At 34.0% G+C, this 21,121-nt stretch overlaps 3 protein-coding genes across 4 annotated transcripts; 2 read left to right on the top strand and 1 right to left on the bottom strand.

Annotated features, from left to right (window-relative positions):
* The first annotated feature begins 1,402 nt into the window (after window positions 1-1,402).
* LOC133205950 (splicing factor ESS-2 homolog) lies at window positions 1,403-11,291 on the top strand. The gene is made up of 8 exons (XM_061341849.1): window positions 1,403-1,591; window positions 4,905-5,064; window positions 5,279-5,392; window positions 5,805-5,950; window positions 6,633-6,753; window positions 7,392-7,747; window positions 7,961-8,076; window positions 10,655-11,291. Exons 1-8 carry the CDS (start codon window positions 1,484-1,486, stop codon window positions 10,974-10,976), a joined length of 1,443 nt encoding a protein of 480 aa, XP_061197833.1. The 5' UTR covers window positions 1,403-1,483; the 3' UTR covers window positions 10,977-11,291.
* A 776-nt stretch (window positions 11,292-12,067) lies between these two features.
* On the bottom strand, window positions 12,068-19,396 carry LOC133172226 (switch-associated protein 70-like). 2 transcript variants are annotated; one of them, XM_061307075.1, is made up of 10 exons: window positions 18,198-18,248; window positions 16,621-16,801; window positions 15,512-16,072; window positions 15,106-15,252; window positions 14,123-14,234; window positions 13,779-13,951; window positions 13,612-13,674; window positions 13,314-13,480; window positions 12,875-13,073; window positions 12,068-12,608 (listed from the first exon to the last, which is right to left on the bottom strand). In XM_061307075.1, exons 1-10 carry the CDS (start codon window positions 18,218-18,220, stop codon window positions 12,132-12,134), a joined length of 2,103 nt encoding a protein of 700 aa, XP_061163059.1. In that variant the 5' UTR covers window positions 18,221-18,248; the 3' UTR covers window positions 12,068-12,131. The 2 variants fall into 2 exon arrangements, with proteins under 2 accessions (XP_061163059.1, XP_061163060.1); XM_061307076.1 differs by lacking the exon at window positions 18,198-18,248 and adding an exon at window positions 19,291-19,396 and having other exon boundaries at window positions 12,069-12,608.
* On the top strand, window positions 18,587-20,161 carry LOC133172227 (electron transfer flavoprotein beta subunit lysine methyltransferase-like). Its single transcript, XM_061307077.1, has 3 exons — window positions 18,587-18,903; window positions 19,356-19,486; window positions 19,777-20,161. Exons 1-3 carry the CDS (start codon window positions 18,632-18,634, stop codon window positions 20,112-20,114), a joined length of 741 nt encoding a protein of 246 aa, XP_061163061.1. The 5' UTR covers window positions 18,587-18,631; the 3' UTR covers window positions 20,115-20,161.
* The last annotated feature ends 960 nt before the right edge of the window (window positions 20,162-21,121 follow it).

Below are 21,121 nucleotides of genomic sequence, written 5' to 3'. Positions count from 1 at the left end.
TTGTCATGAAGAGCAAGGGTATCTCTACCTAAATTGTGAAATTTATGGCCCCTGGGTCAGGGGTTCTGATCTTATCTGCTATTAGGAACTAAGCAAACAAAACAAGTGCATGTCTATGGAGAGTAAAGGAGCTTCTATACCTAAATTATGAAAATATTGACTCGTTAGTCAGGGGTTCTGGTGTTAGAGTGGGGCTCTGAAAACGTTGATCTATTGATGCTGTCTGATGCTAGGGCAGGGTTCTATTGATCATGTAGGGAAATTTTACTCTACTTTGAGAGAACGTAATACCCTTTAATTATTCACCTATGTTAATTAAGCACCGTAAAAAATGTAACTGATAGATATATTAAATAAAAGAACAAAACAAAAATATTTAAAGTAAAGTATATTGCAAAGAGTATTTTTTAATAAAGTATTTAATGGTCAGGTAGACTTCTAAATAAGAAATAAATAAATATAAGACAGATCATGCCATGAAAATTACTAAAAGAACAGGAATGGATGAAATTCAAAGATATTGAAGTAATTTACTTGACTGTATTTTTTTTCCCCCTTGGCTTCGGCATTTGCATTGCATGGAAAGACAGTCTGACTCAGAAATTGTGCATCATTTTTATTTTTTCTTATTTATTTATTTTATTTTGCTTATATCTAGTAAAATTCATTTGCAAATGTTTATAATTACAAAAAGATGACGTATGACTAGGGGCGAGAGGCGTGATCACATACGATGAAAATAGGGGTGGCTAAAATCCAATCAATTTAAGTAGATGGGATCAAATCACAGCTCATGGTTGTGTTCAAATTAAATTCGATAGAAATTTTCTGATGAGAAATCTTGCGTAATTTGATTAATTGATAACACTAAAATGTGTTTGTGTTTGCCTGAGGGGGTGTAACTACACCCACATGTATGATGGCTAATTATAAGGTCAAATTTAAGTCTTATAAACACTAAAATTCAGGAACTTTCGGAGGCTTTGCCCCTGGACCTCCAAAAGTATCTTATTCTGGACCTACTGGGGGCAATAAGCAGTTCAGGCGGCCCATACCCCCTGCCCATTAAAAAAGTCCACCCTCAATTCGAAATCCCTTAACCCCCCACCCCCCCCCCCCCTTGCATGAACATCATTACACATGTATCAGAGACATGTATAGTATTAGTCATTCCCAACTTTGTATAGATTCAAGGTCTAACTGTTGATATTATATTTGCGCCAATTTTTTTTTCTTGCGTATAGAGAACTCATAATCCGGAGAGCAAGTCGCTACCATGCTGACTTTTAAAATACATCAACGTGATTGAAACGTTTTTAATTCAAAGCGCACCAGTGACGTCGACGGCCCAAAAAACCAAAACATATCACCTGGTCTTCTACTGACTGACTTACAGTTACTGAGTTCTAGGTCTACGTAGGCCGTACGATAGGGTTCTATGACAGAGGAATCTATTCTGATCAGATATTAAAAGTATGTACGAATGGCCTTAGAAAAGAAAGACCCACTTAAGGTTATTCCAGCAAGTTCAATCACTGTTATACAGAAGAAGAAACCACAGAAAATATTGGACGAAGACACATACACAAAGGTATTTTTATTTGTAACTTTTTTCTTGATGTTTTCTTGGTTAAACGTAAATATACTTATCGTACACATGTACTAAGAATAGTGAAGTAGAAATCCGGGAAAAATATTTTGTTAGTACCAGATGGCTTGTATACTGGTGTCTCATAATATCGCGGTTTTTATTTCTATTACGTAAAAAAGTTATTCCAAATTCTTACATTAACTCTTCATCAAAGGTAACGGGATGTTTCACACCTATGAATGGTTCGCCCCACGATGTTTCGCGCCCGTTCTGTTTCGCACTTAGATGGTTCGCCCCGCGATGTTTCACTCCAAGTACATAAATGTGCTACTGAGTTTAGTTTTTAAATATATGTAAATATAGATATTTTTGGAACATTTTTTTTTAAATTTAAGAAGATTTTATTTGAAGCAGAGACGTAAATTATTTATGTCTGTGTTTGAAGTATACATACATAGCAAAATTATGAATTATCATAACCGTGCTAATTACGTATAAGTAGATAATTATAATACCGCCATCTAATTAAGTAATTATTGCTGGCTTGGACAACCCACACATCAACTTAAACATGTTAAATTCTCACCTTTTGATCTCCAACTTATTACAATGAAATCCTCATTGAAACACTGTTTAATTGTTGAACAGACACGCTGAGCAAACGGGCACCGTACGATCCGTTAACTATAGCAGACGTTATTAAGTCATGAATTTGAGTACACAAAATATTTATATCATATTTGATAAATAATTTAAAACGGATGAAAATGTGATGAAATATTTAAAATAAAACGTGAGATGTTTCGCGCCCAAATCGGCGCGAATCATCCTGGCGCGAACCATCTCAGTGCGAAATGGCCTAACTTTTTAGTGACTAATTATTTTCTCAGCTTTCTTCGTTTACTTTGTAATCTATTTTTAAAACAGGAAGACTTATATACCTCCTAAAGTGGAGGATATTGGGTCCATTCACCCTATCTATCTGTTCGCATGAGTCCATTTGTGCAGGGTCCTTCGCCATAATTCTTATTCCCCCTATACCCTGTTTGACATATATCTCGATCGCCCTATCGTAAATAATTTATGTCAACATTATCATTGAATTTTAAGACTTTTCTTTTTTAATTAAAAGATCTAATAAGCATACTTCATTTCCCTCAGTATTGACATTTTTTCTGATTTTAATGTTTATCAAAGACTTAATCATAAACATTTAATTGCTGTTAATTTAGTACTTACCGTAAATTAGGGAACACTTTCTTCATTTGTTTTTTTTTTAAGGTTCGTATAACATGTACGTATGTTTAGAAAATAATTAATGAAATTGAGATTGAAATTAATTATGTATATAGGTTATTTTAATTGGGGATAAGCCTCTGAATAAAAGGTTTATATTTTCTTTTTGACGAATCTTTTATTCTTAGTTTAATATAATGTTAGTTGTATAACATTGCTTATAAATCAACAAGTATCACATCGATTATTTAACATATTTTTAAAAATTTCTTCATCATGTTTATCTATACTGAATGTTCATGTAAAATAAATTATACTTTATACAAACATTCATAAAATCCAATAAAATCAAAGAAATTACGAAAAATTAACTGACTAAACATATTATGGGCGAATGGACTTTGGGCAAACGAGTTTTAGAGCGAACGTACTCTGGGCGAACGAGAGTGATGGCGAACGGCGTCGAGGGCGAATGCATTTTAGGATGAACGAACATACAACCACTGTCTCATTGTATTGCGGTATTGAAAAACATGGAGGCTTGGCACTGTCACAAAGTACAATTTTTATTTTTTATTTTATGATGTAAATCTACATATTGAAAATCTTAACAATAATACAAACTTAAGGCTTTCAAAATATGAACTTTATTATGGATTTTACTTGGTTATATATTCATTGGTCTAAATAAAATAAAAACGGGAATGTAAAATTTCGTTTTATTTGAATAAATATTTTTCCAACAGGTGTTCTATACTTTTTAACCATCACAAAAGTCAACATTCAGACGACAGACAGATAGTCCATCAACAAAAAGGATATGAATTAATTGTATCCTAATTTTTGGAAAATACCACGATACAATGGAACCCGCGATATAATGAGAATTAAGGATAACTATAGACGTAATCATGTTCACTGTTACGGTTTTTGTTTTAACTTTTTAGTCCTACAAGATCTTTGATTGTAATTTTACCTTTGTCTAGAATTTTTCTGTTTGATTGTAACATGTTAGACTGTCAGACGGTGCGACTGCTAAAGTGACACATCCTTGTTAGATATACATCATTAAAAGATAAATAGTGTTTTAACATTTGTCACATCCGGGTTCCTAGATCTACCTAAAAGTACCCAGGAGTATCAAGTAGTACAAAAGACCCAAAAGATATCCAAGAGAATCCCAAAGGAACTCAAATAATCAGGAATAAAACCTCCAGTTATATAATGAAATAGAACATTAAAGTGATTAATTATGGTAGATAATTAAAAATTTTGCATTCATACATAGTCAATACTATTGAAATTTGCATCGCTTATCTTTCTTTAGTATATTGTACATGATTTTTTTAATTATTGAACAAGTCAAATTAATAGTCTTCATGATCATGAAAACTCCTCAAACATGCTGGCTTATAGGACCAGTGAATGTCAGAATTTACTGGCTCACAGTGAAATTTACTGGCCCACAAAATTTTTGTAGTACATATGTAATCACGAAATGATTTCATATAATCATTAATGGGTACATGTATTGTTATCATTCTATTCTTCTAAAAATAAACAAAGTATACTGACCTGACACTTAAATTACTTTGGGTGCTTTTCATTTATCTATTTATTTCGATTCTGATGGCAAATTTTTGCAAATAACTCGAAGACTTCTTGATTTTTGTTTTTCACTGACTTGACCTCAAATTCATTGGCCTCAGTCTTTGGACCACTGAGTTTTTGTGTAGACTGATTTATAATTTAGCATATGCTTATTTGGTTCAATCCAATAGTCATCGATTTAAGTTCCTTATTGCTCTTTTTAGGTCCTTATGGATTGTATATGGTCCTTTAAAATAATTCAACATAGGGAGGGGGGATTTAAGGTTCACTTAGCAGTTTCACACGATGTGCATGATGCTGAGCATATTATTTTATTTTTTGTAAAGGTATAACGGTATATTAACCAAAAAACTACAACCTTGAGCAGTCAAGTAATGACTTGTATTTTTCCCTGCTTAAAATGTCAGGGCAAGTTTTGACAGTTCATCTTCGTCTGTATTATGAATGATTTACTTCGGATTTACAGGATGTTGAACACATTATAGAAGAAGACTTTTTTCCTGATCTTCCTGACTTAAAATCCAAAGCAGAATACTTTGAAGCTCTAGAAAAAAATGACCTTGTAAAACTACGAAAGTTTCAGCTTAAGTTTACTGGTGGAAGGCCTGCCACAAACAGGACAGACTGTAAGTTAAGAACAAATTTTCATTAATTGTTTTTGTACTGAAAATCAAAAAAAAAAAATGTACACATCCTTTTCTTGTTATTTAAAGTAAGGAAAATTTAAAATATTTATGAATTAATGAAATTTATCAATCAGTTTAGAAATAGAATGTGATACCTCATGTATCCCAAAATTGTAAGTAAATGCATGTTACCTTGATTTGTAATTTTTGACAGGTAATTCACCTGCAACATTTGAAACACCAGATATTAGACAAAATGATGGACCAACATCAGAAAAAATAGATGAAGAGAAAAATAAAGAGGAGAAAGATGAAACAAGCAACAAAAGTTAGTAGGGATTTTTTTTTTCAGCAATATTTTTTTTTCTTTTTCTTTCAATTAAGTTTGAAAAAAAATAAGATTTTATAGATGTAAAATTTGGATGATGTTGTAAATGTATTACCAAGAGTATGTAGATGTGTTTGTCTGCATCTTTTTTCTGTGTGTATGTTAAATGCAAAATGACTGTATGAATCATTGAAATAAAATAGAACACACATGAAATTTAAAAATGACCAGAAAAGTAGTCATAGGCTTAAATATGATCAATTATGCCTCTAAATGAATAATTATATGAATTTTGAAAAATATATATAAATTCTAAAATGAACAATATTATGAAGGGACTTGTTTTAAGTTTCTTTAATTACAAATTGTCTGAATAATTTGAATTAAAAAGAAAGTTGTTTTTTTTTAACAGAACAACCAAAATTATCACTTGATGCATACATGTCAAAAAACACAAGTGAAGACAATGCATCATTTGCTGAGATTTTAGAGGAGACACAAAAACAACACAGAGAAAAACATGCTTGGCTGTTTGAGAATGAAAGTAGTAGAAAACAAGTAAGATACATTTGTCTTCATATTTGGTTACTGTAAAATCAACTATTTTCATGGGGGTGAAATTTTTGTGGTTTGAGGAAAAATAGTTGGTTCAAGGAGGTTTGATTTCATGCAAAAAGAAGAAACATTATAAAGCAGTATGTAATTTTCACATTTTATGGGGGATATGAATTCATGGGTTCTTTATACAATGAAAACAAAGAAATTTACCCCCCACAAAAATTTGTGATTTCACAGTGTTCTACCATTTGATACTTGTTCAACTGAATTTGTTTTACTGTAATTACTGGCTAGATTCATTTGTCTTCATATTTGATTATGTTCTAGCATTTGATACTTGTTTAAATGAATTTGTTTTACTATAATTACTGGAATAGAAAATTGATTGGCAAACTTGAAATTAAAAAAAAAATGCACATATTAGTTTTCATAGTATCATTATATGAACCTAATCAAAAATGTTAAATTTAAGAAATAGATTGAATACTTTGATTTACATGTTACATGTATATGATTTTCCAAAATTTCTGATAAATTACTCATATCATGATGCTGTCAGATATAAAATCACTGAAAACTCTGTTTTGGTATTTTTATTTAAATGAACTTGGGTCTTAATTTGTGTTAAAGGTGAGCTTTTTCAGAATTAAAAAAAATCTTTTGTGTACCTACATGTAAACAGGAAGAAGAAAATAGACTTGCTTTACCAAGCATAGAACAGCAGGCAGCAATAGAAGCTCCCCAAGCAGGCGTAGACACATGGAAATACCAGGCTCGTAACAATCTGATGTACGTTCCTGATGGTAAGTTTGTGTGACTTCTGGTCTTATGTTTGGGACTGTGGGTACTGGCATATCATCGACTCTTTCAGACATACATGTTCTATCAAACTTCTCAAGTGATATATATTTGAAGAAATTTTGTTCAAACACGTAGGATAATGATCATGGACAAAGAAAAGCAGATTGTTAGACAGTTTAGTGAACTACATAATGATCATAACTATGAAAGATTTAGACTTTATATTTTACTGATAAATTTTAAAAACTTGTTAATAAAAAGAAATGTTTATTGAAGGGTTGGGAAGGGGGCATCTTCGCTTGCCAAGGGTTTCCAATCCGAAATCTACTTTGGATCGGAAACCCTTGGCTAGCGAAGATGGGAAGGGGGTTATCACAGTTTGTGAGAGTTGAACTGTTATATCTTTTATATCATGTATAGGAGTTGAACTTTGATGTGTCAAACACCTTTCTGTCAAAATATCATTTGTTTTTCTAAGTTAGCTAGTCCATAGTCCCAACTACTTTTTTGAGTTTATTAAACACTTGGATATCTCAAAGATAAAAGTAAAAGTCATGAATATGAGTAATTTGATAAAAATATGATACAGTATATACAAATGCACAGGTTATTGTAGAAATATGCCAATTTCTTCTTTTAGGTGCAGACTTCAGTGCACAAGAAATCATAGATGCTCAGCAGAAAAAACCAAGAAAAATAGTACATGAGAACACACGCTTTACACACTGTCCCTGGAACAAAAACAAAAATCAGGCTCTCATAAAAGAGGCTGCCTCAGCGAAGGCCATCATCAATCAGGGGAAAATAGGACATGATGGCAAGGAAATACTTCCAGCCGAGTCCCCGCGGGTGAATGGCTATGGATTTGTGGGAACTCCCTCTCCAGCTCCAGGTGTTGATGAATCTCCTTTGATGACTTGGGGAGAAATTGAAAGTACCCCATTCAGATTGGAGGGTGGGGAAACACCACTTATTGGATCTGGACCAGCATTTAAAGTACTTTGAAATATAAGTCTTTTTTAATATCATTTTAGATTACTATATGTATATGATGTACATAGTACACTAGTATACTAGTATGTAGTATACTAGTGGTACATTAGGTGTACCACTAGTATAAGTGAACCAATATTCATGGAGAAAAATTGTATTATGTATGTCCCTAATATTCCCTTGAACTTTTACTTATATAGATTTTTTTTTGTTAAGATTCCAGAAATTCCCAAAAGGGATCAGTTAGCAATGGATTTAGCAGAGAAAGCCAGTAAATCTCACCGAGACAAGAAGGAAAAGGCTCTCCGCAGTGTTCAGGCTAGATTAGCATCGTAAGTATACAAAAACGTTTTGGTATATTAAATGTTGATTTTTAGCTCACCTGAGCCGAAGGCTCAAGTGAGCTTCTCTGATCACATTTTGTCCGTCGTCCGTCCGTCCGTCCGTCTGTCCGTCTGTCTGTCCGTCCGTCTGTAAACTTTTCACTTTTTTGACTTCTTCTCAAGAACCACTGGACCAATTTTGACCAAACTTGGTACAAAGCATCCTTGGGTGAAGGGGAATTTAAATTGTAAAAATGAAGGGCCAAGTCCCCTCACAAGGGGAGATAATCAAGAGAAGACAAAAATAGGGTGGGGTCATTAAAAAATCTTCTTCTCAAGAACCACAGGGCCAGTAAAGCTGAAACTTATATGGAAGCATCAATGTTTTACATAGAAATATATAGGAAAAATCTTTAAAAATCTTCTTCTCAAGAACCACAGGGCCAGAAAAGCTGAAACTAATGTGGAAGCATCCTGGGGTAGTGTAGATTCTAAATTTTTAAAATCATGACCCCTGGGGGTAGGGCGGGGCCACAATAGGGAATCCAAGTTTTACATTGAAATATGTAGAAAAAATCTTTAAAAATCTTCTCAAGAACCATTGGGCCAGAAAAGCTGAAACTAATGTGGAAGCATCTTGGGGTAGTGTAGATTCTAAATTGTTAAAATCATGACCCCAGGGGGTAGGGCGGGGCCACAATAGGGAATCCAAGTTTTACATTGAAATATATAGAAAAAATCTTAAAAAATCTTCTTCTCAAGAACCACAGGGCCAGAAAAGCTGAAACTAATGTAGAAGTATCCTGGGGTAGTGTAGATATAAATTGTTAAAAGCATGACACCCGGGGGTAGGGCGGGGCCACAATAGGGAATCCAAGTTTTACATTGAAATATATAGAAAAAATCTTAAAAAATCTTCTTCTCAAGAACCACAGGGCCAGAAAAGCTGAAACTAATGTAGAAGTATCCTTGGGTAGTGTAGATTCTAAATTGTTAAAATCATGACCCCTGGGATAGGATGGGACCACAATAGGTGTATTACATGGGGGAAAGTCTGGTGAAGAACAGCAGGGACAAAGTTACTCAGGTGAGCGTTGTGGCCCATGGGCCTCTTGTTTTTATTTGGTACCATAGATACTTGTATAAATGTACTTGTAAGGAATGACTTTATTTTACACTGATCTCTCCACAAAAGGAAGCTTTCATGGTTGCTTGTTTGAATTAACAATTTTTAAGTAATTGAAAATAAATTATGTTGAGATTGCTTTCAGTTTATCCATAATTATCTCCAGAGCCAGAGGCCCAATTGAGATTTTCTAAGGGATGAATGTCAGACGTATTTACATACGCATGTATGTAAATATTTTCATATTCATGGCCAGTACCACTCAGTCAATTTTAAATGAAATTCCACAATGAATCCTTATAATTAGGTTTATGTGATTCAAGTTTGTTCAAATTAAGGGCCTAGGCCATTTTCAAGGAGAGATATAATTAAAAAATACTGAAAATATGTTGGTGTCATTTAAAATCTTCTCAAGAACCTCTGGTCCAGAAAAGCTTTAGTGAAAGCTTCCTTAATGAGTGTATAATATTAGTGTAAATCATGACCAGTTGAGCTAGCTAGGTTGGGGTTGTTATTAGGGGTAAAGATTTACTTAGGAAATACCCACTGAAAGTGTTTTGATTAAAGATTATTGAGTATCAAATAATATATCATATATCCATTTTTTTCGCAATAATCTATTTTTCACATTTTTACGATCATTTTTAATTCACAAAAAATAAAACAGGCAGAATTTATGTCGATTATTGTGTGCCATAAAAATATTACCATTTTAATTTTTTTTAAGTCGTACAAAATAACTTACGCAAAATAAAAACTGAACAAATCTACCCTTTTTTCGCGAAATTTCAAACACGGGGAAAAAACGGATATAGGGTATGAGTACAAATAGGTACAATTCATTTGCTGACCACAAAAAGCCAGATAACTCTTAAACTTATACTAATTTCTGTTTTAATTTATGAGATTTTTGGATGAAGGAAATAAAGATAGTTCTTAAAATATACAGGAAAAATCTTTAAAATCTGCTTCTCAAAAACATTCCATGTAGCGTGAATGAGACTTATTCAAATTAATAGGACATGGTAGCTATCAATGAACGTGATGAATTTACATAAATGTATCAATTAAATTGTATTTCGATCTTGCCAAAAACATGAAATTTGATCCCCACAAAGTAATGAAAATACAGCACTAACAATTACCATAGACAACAAAAGATCTGTGCCAACTCAGATACATAGACACCTTGTAAAGGTTGTACATGTACTGTAAACTTGATTTACAGTGAACAGGATATAATGAATTAGCTTATAATAAATTGATTTTGATTCCTTGAAGTTTTATTATGAACTTATCAGATATTTAATTATGAATTACATTAATAACAATCAAATTTGTTCATCTCTGACACTTCACTGTAAGTGTGTTTTATTGTATACAGCAACAAAAAGATTATATTTCTAGATATCATTAACATAAGTCATCTGCTTACATGTACACAATTCTCATCTTTTTCAGACCATTTTCACCCAAGTTTGGACGTAGTACATCGGACAGGATAAGCTCCATGTCACCAGCTGCCCAGAGGTTAGCTCACTCACGACTGGGAATCCGATCCAACACAGACAAAGCTCTTCGAGCCAGTTACACCCCTTCTCCCTCCAACAGACTTCCTGGGGATAAGACACCTATCAGTCTTACCCCCAGTCGTACCCCTAAGAATGGCACCCCATCAGCAGTGCGGACACCAGGCAGTAAGAGAGAGGGTGGGGATGTTCAGTCCCTCACAGACAATCTATTACAGCTCCCCAAGCGACCTAAGGCTGCAGATTTCTTCTGAAGTATGCTGTTTGAATCACTGGGATATTACCCAGTATTTCATGATGAAAATTTTCAGTGAAGTTGTGGTGAAGAGAGCAGTGCAACATATTGTGTTCAGTGTGCTACAGAATGATGTTTTGTGAATAACATGCACATCATTATGTACAGTCCTTTTCAATGTAAAGCAAAAAGCAGATAACACTGAATTTTTTTATGTAATTAAAGTTAAAATTAAAAAAATTGCAAATGTTCTGTTTCTGGTCAACAGTATACGAAAGTACTTTTAATACATGTACATCAAAATAATTTAAGAAGATCATAGATTTTAAGTTGAATTTTAACGCCCTAAATAATTGTATTAAATTAAGAAAAAACTTGAATGTTTGTGTGAACTCAATTTTGATATACAGGGAAACAGGATCTTGACTTTTAAAGTCACTCATTGAAATTCTCAATATTAGTATCTCCCAAAATCTACAACTTACAAACTAGAAATTGTGTAGCAGTCTTATCACAGTGTATTAGACTTTTACTGTTATTTTATCATTCCTATTCAATGCATGAGAAGTTTATTATTTCAAGCCAATTCTGCAATGATCAAGTAATAATTGTGTTTTCTCGAGAAATATGTGCCTCTACGGTTCTTGCCTCAGTGGAAAAACTTGGTGGTCAAGGTTTGAAAATTTATAAAAAGACATATGGAAATGTTCACTGTGTAGTTACAAAGCAAACCACTTGCAGACGATAATGAGCAGATTGACAATTATTTCTCTATAAAATTACAAAATTCATATCCATTGGATCAAGGGACAGAAGACCCAAGAGTGGAACTAGGTTGATAATGTATTGAAATTGGGGATTTTCCCAGATAAATTGTATTCATGATAAGAATAAACTATATGGTCCATATGAAATAAGGCTTATATCCCTTTGATATGTATTGTGTTCATCATAGAAACGTTTGCCTCCACTCACCCACCGTTATTCTCTTCAGAAGGGAAATTGAAACACTTGTATATAGCTAAAATATTTTATGTTTTATAATTTTATAAAAGATTTTATTATTGAATTAAAATTTTAATAGATAAGTTAATTAGAACAAGGCCTCATGAAATTAAAAATGTTATGTCATTCCTGACAGGGTATTGATAGAGTCTGAATGCTGGAGTTTGAATTACTCGGTGATCTTAAGCTCTGTTTCCAGGCCCTCGTCAGGGTGTTGGTTGACTTGATTTTCCAATGCCAGGTTCTCCTTATCAGATGAAGCACTATCACGGAATTTCTCAGGATTTGTATTGCTCGTGTCTCCATTATGTATTGTATCTAGGTTTCTGCTTGTGTTTGAGTTACTATCACCATTTCTTTCCATTTTCACATTTTTGTCAGATTTTACGTTTTTGTTTTTTCGCTCAGGCTTATGTATGACCATTTCATTCTCAATTTCTTTGTTTTCTTGATGATCACTTTTTTCTCCATCTTTCTTTGAAAAATCCTTATCGCAAAATGCCCCCTCCCCACGGTGTGTCACAAATGGATCAGTTTTTGGAAGTACTGGACGAGCAAGACCTATTGTCGGTGTTTTCCATAGTTTCATTTTGGCTTCAGCAATTGTACGGTCCTTCTCAGCTTTCTCTAGCTTACTTGTTGCTTCCTGTATCGAGAGAAAATTATAATATACAATCGTTTTTTTATTTCTTTAAGCATTTATACAAACGTTTTGCTCTTCATATATACGTAATTCAATTTTCAAAACCGGTTAAATTTTCATATTAAAATCAAAAACATTATTGTTTTATTATTATTATTATTACACAGTTTATCATTTTAGGTAAACGAAACTATACCTGTATGACATTTCATGCAATATACATGTGTATACAGTTAGAGGTAATAAATTTATTATAGAACCCTGCGCACCTGTAGATAAGCATTGGCGGCCTCTCTTTCAATCTCTAGCTGTTGTAACCTTTCCTGGGCCTCCCTCAGGTTCTGTTCCTGTTTCTCCTTCAGCCCCTCCAGACCCTCCCGTTCCTGTCGTTCTTGACGAAGTAATTCCTCCTGCTCCTGGCGCAGTCTTTCTAGTTCTGCTCGCTTCTGGGACTCCTCCTCCAACAGACTGTCAATACACAAACAGCTTTGTTAGAATACGTTGAGAATTTTTACCTTGAAATTATGATTCTTGCTAAAGTACCACAATCAATACAGTGTAAATTGGTTCATGTGTATGCCCAAAGAGCTAAAATACTTATTGAAAGTTGTACCATTTTGAGTTGGTGTGGGAATCTGGGACAGTGCATGCATTTATTTCTTCATCTGATACTAATTAGCTGTGTATATTGCACAATTATATTATTACTTTGCTTGTAACTGGCGGACTATTTCCTCATCTCGCTTTGCTTGCCGCTCTTCCTCTAGAAGGCGCTGCAGTTCTCTCTTGACTTCCTCTAGCTCTCGCAGGCGACGTTTCTCCACTTCACGTAATGCTGCCTCCTTCAGCAACCGTGACTCTAAATCCTCTCGGGCCTATGTGTATCAAAGAATCTAGGTGATCCGAGTATTATATGATTCATATGTGTCTTAAACATGTATGTACTTTTACGTGCATGATTTGTCAAGTATTTCAAAATAACAACAGATTGTACATCTATACTTACGAGTTTTTCAGCTTCCAATGCTTCCATTTGTTCCCGAAGACGCATTTCATCCTGTCGATGACGCTTAAAAATATTCACGTATAATATATTCATAGCACCAAATAATTAAAGCCCTTCAGAATACAAAAGTACATCTATAAATTGGAAAGGTTTGGTCAGATATTTACCTCAGTGTACTCCTCCTGTAGACGCCGGAGGGTTTCCTCGTCCTCCAGCCTCTTTTTCACTTCCTCCTCCTCACGTTTCCTTTTTTCCCGTCTTCGCGCTTGTCTCTGTTTGGATTGGTGCTTGTGGTAGTGAAATTCAGGGTCCTCGCATTTATTGATGGCGAGATTTAATACTGTAGAACAGAATAAAGGTGTTCTGAAGATTGTCTATCTGAATATGTCATAAAATGTGGATTTTTTAAAAACATAAAGACATATAAAAACTTATTCATGTTAGGACTTGTTCGATGACGTAATCATTGTGACGCAAGTGTTAAACATTACGTTTTCTTTAATATACCGACCCGTGACCCATTCTGACCGTGTACGGGTGTCAGCAGCACTACACTCGTAAGGTTTGGAACTAGTATGGATGATGAATCGGTTTGGCTTTGATCCACCCTTATCTGACACAACCTGTCAATTATGAAGAAAAATCTTAATTGTCCTGTTTAGTGTTAAATCTACTAACTCAAAATATAAAAGCATACACAGGGGGGCGCTAACATACATTGCCTGGTTTTCGAGGGTGAAAATTTTCAATGTTACACTCAATTAAATGTAATATTTATTATATTATACTGAATGTTTTATACAAATACATATTACAGTGAACCTTGCGCGCATAAATTCTGCGCAGTCAATATTTTTTGGAATAACACCCGTCGTCAAGCAATGTTGACTGTTGCTAAGCTGAAGGGCGTGGCCTCATTATTCAGCGGATAATAGTAAATAAATATTGCATGTAGTTGAGTGTAACATTGAAAATTTTCACCCCAAGAAAACCATTGTCAACCTCGGCTGCTCCTCGGTTGACAATGGTTTTCGAGGGGTGAAAATTTTCAATGTTACACTCAACTTCATGCAATATTTATTATATTATACTGAATGTTTTATACAAATACATATTACAGTGAACCTTGCGCACATAAATTCTGCGTAGTCAATATTTTTTGGAATATCACCCGTCGTCAAGCAATGTTGACTGTTGCAATGCTGGAGGACGTAGCTTCATTATTCAGCGGGTAATAGTGTTTTTTAACAAATGTTTCTCGACGAATCAGATTCAACTAATTTACATGAAAGTATAATATTCAAGCATAGTGTGTTACCGAACCCTGTGAATGCATATGTTTTCGTCGCTTTGATATTACTGGTAGGGTACATGTTTATCTGTCACTCAAAAGAAAAGCAACGTTGTTTAAATTATATTGTAAATCTGTCATTCCTGTCATAAACAGGGAACGATTTATTTAAACAATGTCTGTTAAAACTACTGGTGCTTGACCTCTATTCTGCAGTCCTTGACAATGTTAATGCAGCCTTTGAGTTCCTTCTCTTGTGAATTAGGGAAGTATTTCAGAGTCTTCTTTCTGAGGACAAACCAGCGATCTTTCCAGCTCTTCACCTGATGACCTCTCTTACAGAGCATGCCCTATAAGAACAAACACGGAAAAATTGTCTCACTTATCATGTGTACATACGTAGATTTTAAAAAAGTAAGAATATAAGACACATCTTCATGCAATAATATTTAAAAAAAAGAAAACGGATCGAAAACTTATTCTATTTTTATATCTATTAAATATCTTTCTAGTTTTTTTAATTGCCATAAACATGCATTCGTCGAAATATATTTGATCTTCGGAAACTGAACAATATACATTTGCATATATATAAAATTTGTTTGGTACCTTTTGAAAAATGTCATCGATGTATAACTCGTAAATTTTTGTGAGGTAAAATTTCAAATCATTTTCTGCAAGTTTCGAGCCAAACAAGCCAATGAATACATCCTTAAATTCAATGAATTTCAAATTCCCTGTTGCAGTTTCTACTTCTTGAATCTTGTCCTCTAATTCAGCGAGTCCGGATATCGATACAAAGGACCGGAAAAGGATTCCCATTTCCTCACGATCGATGACCGGTGGTCCATTTGGAATACCATTTTCATCATCTTCAGACAGCAAGATGAATATCATCCACATTTTAAATAGATTTTGTTCATCAGACTTGTAAAGATTGAATTCGGACTTTGTGTAGTGATGATCATAGTAAATATTCCAACAGACTCTATATAGTTCAGAAGGGTCCTCGGCATTTCCTTTTGGGGGAGTATTGGAATTGACTTGTAGAAGTTCTTTATCTATTATTTTACACAGCAAAGGAAAGTCGATATTATTCCGTCCCTCAATATTCAGAAGCTCTTCCGATTTTTCAAACCCCAGAACTCTACCGAGACTTGAAATCAGGACCTATGCAAAGAATAAACAAGAACTCACACTGTAGAGGGCTGGTATGGGGGCAAAATCGGCACTATGACAAGTCAGCTCTACATGTAATATATGAATGAAAAATAAACATGCATTTTTTTTTTATACATATTTCGATGTGTCTGACAATTAATTTGTTTGCTTAATTAACTTATTTTTTCTTTAATTAACACATCAAAGGGACGAACAAAATTGAGAGTGAGAAAATAATGCTTTTTGTTTTAAATTATAAATGTATAGTTTTCAAGAAATATTTGTATATCATTATGCATATATCATAACATTCATTTAATGACCATAAGGTTAGCAAGATCACATAAAACGTGTATTTATAAATACATGTACATATACATATATATATATATATATATATATATATATATATATATATATATATATATATATATATATATATATATATATATATATATATATATATATATAAATGTTCATGTGATTCGAGACCCAAGAGAGATCATCAAATATAAACGTAAATTTACATCACTAGCTAAGTTGTAAATTACAGTCACCTTTAGCGTTGAAATGTGGGCGGTGCCGTCATGCGAGTCCACTAGTGTATTGAAGGTGTACCACAGGAGTTTGTTAACCTCAGTGGGGGATCTCAGGGGGGAGTGAGCCACCATGTCGTCAGAGGAAGATAATGATGACTGCTTAATGGACTTCTTGTTTTTTAACATTTCCGTGATAGATCTATAAAATAAAAACACATATACATAAAATCATTTGCCTTTTCAAAATTTCCCCAGTGAGAATTTTGAATTATCTTAGCTCAGGATAAGATTGCATGAATATAGGCTTGGAAGGAGAAGTTAATTTTTTGTGAGAAACAAAATTATGTGCAATTTCCATTTGTTTACCGTCGTTTTTCGAATCTATCCTCAATAATGAACATGTATTATGGATGGCTATAGTAGCGTGCTTGCTGTTCAATCAAATGAAATACTTTATCGAATCTTTGATCCGCCCTCCGGCAATTGAAACATTAGAGTAACCCCCCTTTGATTTAGATTACCGTAACACATGGCAGAACGAAATATAACATTTTTCTTCTTTTAAAAACAGGATGTGGCACGATGGATCTCATATTTACAACATTTACACATTTTGAAGACAGAAGACCGTTTCTTCTGCATGAAACTGTCAATATAGCGAGGATATTGTGACTCATAGATTTTATTGGGGAGCGGATCAAATTCAAAAGGTAAATAGTTATACTTTAAATAAATAATAAGATCGTCAACCCACCGACATTCAGTTTTCATGTTTAACATGTACCACATGTACACAGATACAAATCCAGTACCCCACTATAAGTCTGTTGCAGTATTCACATGTACGCTTACGGAGCTTGTGACGAATTAACTCATTTCACTTATCACGTGTAAATCATGGTAAAAAAAAAAACAAACAAACAAACAAAACAAACAAACAAAACAAATACATTCCACATACACTCAAATGCAGGCCAGATTAAATATTAACAATCGCGATTTTTAATAAAACATGAAACAAGGATTTTTTTTTCTTTCAAAAATACATTCTTATATCATTCCAATAATGTAAATTATGCATGATATATACTGGAAGTAGTTAAAATTCGCTGTAATATTCAATACGTGTATTATCATTTATGATTGGTGTACACAGACACAAGTATTTTACAGAGGGGATGAAAAGTGAGAAAAAAATCGGGATTGTTATATCAGTGAATACAATCGAAGGGAAAAGAACTGCTTTATCTATTCGCAAAGTGTATTTTAACTTTGTCAATATGGAAAAAAAAGAATACGTACATAGAGATCTGTTATCAGTATTAACATGTTTAAGCAAATCTTTCACACGTACAAACATTTCATTGTTCTCATATTTTTCCTGTCTGTACCTCTGGAATTTGACCGATTTTAAACATATTAAATCGCCCACCAATAAATTTTAAAGAAAAACTCTTATCCATGCGTCCAACTTCCTTCTTACCACGACCTGGACTTATTTGTATAGTTTGTATTTATAATACCATATACAGGACCAGCTTTAACACATTTTGTGCCCTGTTAACCTGTCGCCATTTTCTCTGTTCAAAACTTACCTTTGCGAGATGATATTAAACATGACGAAATGTAGGTAATTTCAGTTAAAGTTCATCAATCATCCATTAAGAACACAACATGTATGTAAGTCTAATGATCTCACGAGCCCCTGTACTTACTGAACGGATATTATAATGCGCCCAAGGATGATATAATTAGATTTAGGGACAACCAAAACATTTACATTTTACGCATAACAGCATTGTCATCAAGTACGTCAGTTCACACACACGAGTTGTTTCAAATTAATTCTCATGGCCTCAGGTAAGGTTATTTTGCTCCAAAGTCAAACTCTCTCTCTGTGTGCGGTGGTTACGACCTCAATCCAATCTCGCTCCAAATGCTTGCGCATTGATTTTAAATTCATAAAACTTTTTTTTTATTGCAGATTATTTACAATACTTAATGTAGTTGATATGGAAAACGCGTCAGAATGCCTCTGAAACTGGCATCAGTAATCTTTGGTCAGAGTTCTACACAAATTCAGACCGTCACTAGATGCTTCTGTTCCAATTCAAAAACCTTTGAACAGGTGCGACAACTAATTCGAACACACACGGAAGTGACAACAGATCACATGACTCCAGAGATACAACTTCATTTAATTACACCAAAATGTGCATTATGGCACAGTAGAGGAGAGGACTCGCCGTTCACTGATCCATTCTGGGCTTTCTACTGGCCGGGGGGACAGGTGTTATCAAGGTTTAATTTATGAAGATCTTCGTTTACTTAAATAGCAACATGATCCATATTTATCATCGATGTCATTTTTAACTTCCGTAAAATCTCATAAATTCATTGAAGCTCTTTTCTAGTCCTTATCAACAGAAGTGCAAACAAGGAAACGACGGCACAATTTTACTACTCAAATATTACATCACCATCTCTGGTTAACATCTCTAGCATCAGCTTATCGAAAGTTTTTACATCGTATCTTGTACATCGATTAAACATGAGCTATTGTGCAATTTTGAAGAGAGAAAAGGGAAAAGAATTTGTTGATTCATGCATTTCTTTTAATCCAGTAGCTTATAAGAAGTAATATTTGAGTAATAGTATCAATGATTGTTGAAAATTAATGTAACTTACCATGTTGAAAGCTAGCAGGCCCTTCATATTAGCGATGAGTAAGCCTGTATCTTGTGATTTTGTAGGTTTGTCCTAGACAATCCACGACTGTTTACTGACAAGAGAGTCCTTGATATCGGGAGTGGATGCGGGGCTTCCGCTATCGCCAGTAAGATGTCCGGCGCTCACACTGTCTGTGCTAACGATACAGACCACGGTGAATAAACTATTTTAACTTCCTCTCCTTTCATCTCTTTTATAGCGTTGGTAAAAATATTACCATGGAGAAGAGAGCTTTTATTTCCGTCTCTTAACTTTAATAATTTCACGGCACCTGATTTAAGCTGTATACATCATAGCTCAAAGTTCCACTTTAATTCAAGTGTAATTTAAAATTACATTCAATACTGTGATGATTAATGAATTGAAAAGGAAGGATGATTTTGGTCAATTAAGATAACAAAATTATATTTGTATTAATACATATTCTTTTTTTATGACTTTTAGTGGCCATAGAGGCTGTAAAAATGAACTGTGATCTGAACAGAGTCTGCGTGGATACGTCATCCGATGACATCATTGGTAGCAGACTTTATGACTGGGATATTGTGTTTCTAGGTGACATGTTCTATGATTTGGATTTTGTGGACAGGTTTAGCGTCTGGTTACCTAAGCTGTCCAAGGGAGGAATAGAGGTGTTAGTGGGTGACCCCGGTCGGCTACCACTGGTCAGCCATCCTCTGAGGAGGAATCTGGTCAGTCTTTATCAGTGTCCACTTCCGGAAAACTGTATCCGAGAAAACAGTGGCATGTCTACGGGAACAGTGTGGAAATTCAAGTGTTAAAGTGTAGAAGGCTTATTGTTGTGTTGGAGTCAGTAGATATCCATATTTAATATGCAAAATTTTGTTATTCATGTTTAGTTCGTTTATTGAATATTTTTTACCATAGAAATACTTACTTTATTGTTTGCTTTTTTTTTTTTAGTTTGAACGAGGACACAATTTAGCTTTGTCAAACATCAAAGCTTTAACTTCCGGATACAAGTTCCCCATTTAAAGGATCATTGGTCTGGTTCGTTTAACAGAAAAAAAAATGCAAAACGATCTATAGAAAACAGCTGTAAAAAATCAATATAATGATAACGTAGATAATACTCAAATACATGTATCTAACTTTACTGATAGGGACTCTATGGAATGATATAAAGTTTATCTTCAAAGTACCAAGATCACTTACGAAACAATATATACACACTCACATAAACACACATCATATATATAAATATTTATTATTTAAGCCCCTTGAAATCTTGCAATTGTATACAAAGACATTCATTCGCAACCCCACCCCACCCCAAAGGATTGTTAAGTTGAGACGTCCATCGATATCCCGGAGCTCCACCCAATGGTCAGTTTCTGTGTTGCGCTCTGAAAATTCCCAACGGAAACTGAACGTGTGCTTCATAAAGCCAAAATCACATAACATTGTCAGTTTTTAGGAAGTTGATCTATATATACAGTAGTAGAAGATGTTTGCTTCTGTTGAACACGATAAATGGCAGACCGTTTTGGATTTCTTAACAAAGGTTGGCGTAAGCGTTAAATATGGAACACCAGATTAACAAATGTACATGTATATTCAAATATTTGCACCTTCATATCTTCAAATATTTGTACCTACCTTCAAATAATTGAACCTATCTCCAAATGAATTGAAGATAGGTCTAAATGAATTAAAGATACTTACTTACCGCCCGTGACGCCTTTGGCGTATAGGTAGTAACGAGGGTTCTCCGTCCTTGTCTGTCACTGGCTAGCTTTTGTAGTGTGCTCCAACTTCTCCTTTGTTC

Source organism: Saccostrea echinata, unplaced genomic scaffold (genome assembly GCF_033153115.1).
Source record: "Saccostrea echinata isolate AGI-Se365-2 ecotype Australia unplaced genomic scaffold, CSIRO_AGI_Sech_v1 ptg000054l, whole genome shotgun sequence".
Lineage (NCBI taxonomy): Eukaryota > Metazoa > Mollusca > Bivalvia > Ostreida > Ostreidae > Saccostrea > Saccostrea echinata.
The sequence above is the reverse complement of the archived record's forward strand: the minus strand, read 5'-3'. Positions and strand labels throughout refer to the sequence as shown.